Source organism: Ammodytes marinus, assembly GCF_949987685.1.
Source record: "Ammodytes marinus genome assembly, chromosome: 13".
NCBI classification, from domain to species: domain Eukaryota; kingdom Metazoa; phylum Chordata; class Actinopteri; order Uranoscopiformes; family Ammodytidae; genus Ammodytes; species Ammodytes marinus.
In genome coordinates, this window is record NC_137217.1 from 30,618,798 (window position 1) to 30,621,412 (window position 2,615).

The 2,615-nt window shown below is 42.9% G+C and overlaps 1 protein-coding gene across 4 annotated transcripts in view; it reads left to right on the forward strand.

The window, feature by feature from the left end:
• Window positions 1-2,242, forward strand: part of etv1 (ETS variant transcription factor 1) — a gene marked incomplete at both ends in the record, with an annotated part of 40,198 nt that extends 37,956 nt beyond the window's left edge. For all 4 annotated transcript variants that reach the window (XM_080040125.1, XM_080040126.1, XM_080040128.1 and 1 more), the window contains one exon: window positions 2,021-2,242. In XM_080040125.1, coding sequence (XP_079896251.1) covers window positions 2,021-2,242 — 222 coding nt within the window. The remainder of the gene's footprint in view (window positions 1-2,020) is intronic.
• Window positions 2,243-2,615: the final 373 nt, after the last annotated feature.

Sequence of the window (2,615 nt, forward strand, 5' to 3'; positions counted from 1 at the left end):
GAAAAAGTTTGGGAACCCCTCTCAGCCGGCATTATAATTGACTCTGCTTTCACAAATAAAATATAAAAGTGGTATGTCTTTAATTTACTAGGAACAGCTAAGTACTGGGATGTTTTCCAAACAAAGATTTTTTGAAAAGCAGTATTTGGTTGTGTGAAATAAAATAAAATGTGAAAAACTGGCTGTGCAAAAATATAGGAACCCTTGTGGTTTTGTTGATTTTAATGCCTGTAACAGCATGTAAAACTGATGACTTTAAACACAAAGTTGGTTGGATTATGTTGTTAAGCCTTGAACCTCATAGAAATGTCTGTTTAATCATGAGAAAATGTATTTTAGGTGCCTAAATGCAAGTTGCACTTCTCTTTGACTCTCTGCTGAAGTGAGACAGAATGGGATCATCAAAACAGCTCCCAAAAGATCTGAAAAACAAAGATTATTCATTGTCATGGTTTAGGGGAAGGCTACAAGAAGCTTTCCCAAAGGTTTCAATTGTCAATTTCGACTGTAGGGAACGTTGTCAGGAAATGGAAGGACACAGGCATAGTGGCAGTTAAACCCAGGCATGGCAGACCAAGAAAAAAACAGGAGCGGCATAGGGGAAGGATTGTGAGAATGGTTGCACACAACCCACAGATCACCTCCAAAGACCTGCAAGAACATCTGGCTGCAGATTGTGTATCTGTACATCGTTCAACAATTCAGCGCAATTTGCACCAAAACATCTGCTTTTTATAAAGACCAAATAACTTTTTGTCTCATCAGTCCAAAGCATTTTCTTCCAATATGAATCTGGCTTGTCTAAATGAGCTTTTGCATACTCCATGCAACTGTATCTGTGGCGTGGGCGCAGAAAGGGCTTCCTTCTCATCACCCGGCCATACAGATGTTTTGGTGCAAATTGCACTGAATTGTAGAACCATGTACAGATACACAATCTGCAGCCAGATGTTCTTGCAGGTCTTTGGAGGTGATCTTTGGGTTGTGTGCAACCATTCTCACAATCCGCCGCATATGCCGCTCTTGTACTTTTCTTGGTCTGCTAGACCTGGGTTTAACTGCAACTGTGCCTGTGTCCTTCCATTCCCTGACAACGTTCCTTACAGTAGAAATTGACAATTGAAACCTTTGGGAAAGCTTCTTGTAGCCTTCCCCTAAACCATGACAATGAATAATCTTTGTTTTTAAGATCTTTTGGGAGCTGTCTTGATGATCGCATTCTGTCTCACTTCTGCAGAGAGTCAAAGAGAAGTGGAACTTGCATTTAGGCACCTAAAATACCTTTTATCATGATTAAACAGACCTTTATATGAGGTTCAAGGCTTAACAACATAATCCAACCAATTTTGTGTTTAAAGTCCTCAGTTTTACATGCTGTTACATGCATTAAAATCAGCAAGACCACAGGGGTTCCCATATTTTTGCACAGCCAGTTTTTCACATTTTATTTAATTTCATAAAACTAAATACTGCTTTTCAAAAAATCTTTGTTTGGAAAACATCCCAGTACTTAGCTGTTCCTGGTAAATTAAAGACATACCACTTTTATCTTTTTTGTGTGAAAGCAGAGTCAATTATAATGCCGGCTGAGAGGGGTTCCCAAACTTTTTCATATGACTGTACTTTACTCTCTTATTTCATCATAACATTGCGCCTTAATCTTGCCTCTTGCTTTTATATCCGTCGCATCCCCGTTTGTTTTCATATGGAGGCTTCTTCGATGTGACGTCACTTCACGTGCGCACTGGATTGTGGGTCAGAATCGCCCAAATAGGATGCAGTTTTCAACACTAACAATCTTGGCCGCATGAAGTAGGACATCCGGGTACTTCTAACCATCCTAAATCTGGCCACAAGAATCGGGACATCCTAAATCTTTTTTCTACATACTATATAGTAGAAAGTATGCGATTCGGAACGCAACCTATGTTATCAAAGAGAGAATGTGTTCCTTTTTTGATTGCTAAATTGATATCCAACCTGTATACCCACCATAACCATCTCTCTCTGCCTTTTCCAGGTTGCTGGAGAGAGATACGTCTATAAGTTCGTGTGTGACCCAGAGGCCTTGTTCTCCATGGCGTTCCCGGACAACCAGCGTCCCGTGCTGAAGACAGACGTGGAGAGGCAGGTCAACGAGGAGGACACGGTGCCTCTGTCCCACTTTGACGAGAACATGCCCTACGTACAGGAGGGGCCGTACTGCCCGCCGCACCCCTACAGCGAGGGCTACGTCTATTAACGACTGCCCCCCACACACAACCACACACACACACACACACACACACACAACCACACACACCTCCCCCCGACATCCTCCAGTCGATTCACCTGATACTGTCATGTCCGCTAATTCACAGTCGCTCTGGGAATAAGACTTGAGCACACACACACACACACACACACACACACACACACACACACACACACACACACACACACACACACACACACACACACACACACACACACACGTAGCGAATCTTCCCTTTTCTCTCTCACCTAAACACACACACGTCCTCTGTTCTTTGCTCTTGTCTGTTGGAGGATGGAGAGTGCACTTTATGGACAGGAGCGGTGCGGTGTTAACCTGCCAGGGGCCAAGCTATGTGGTT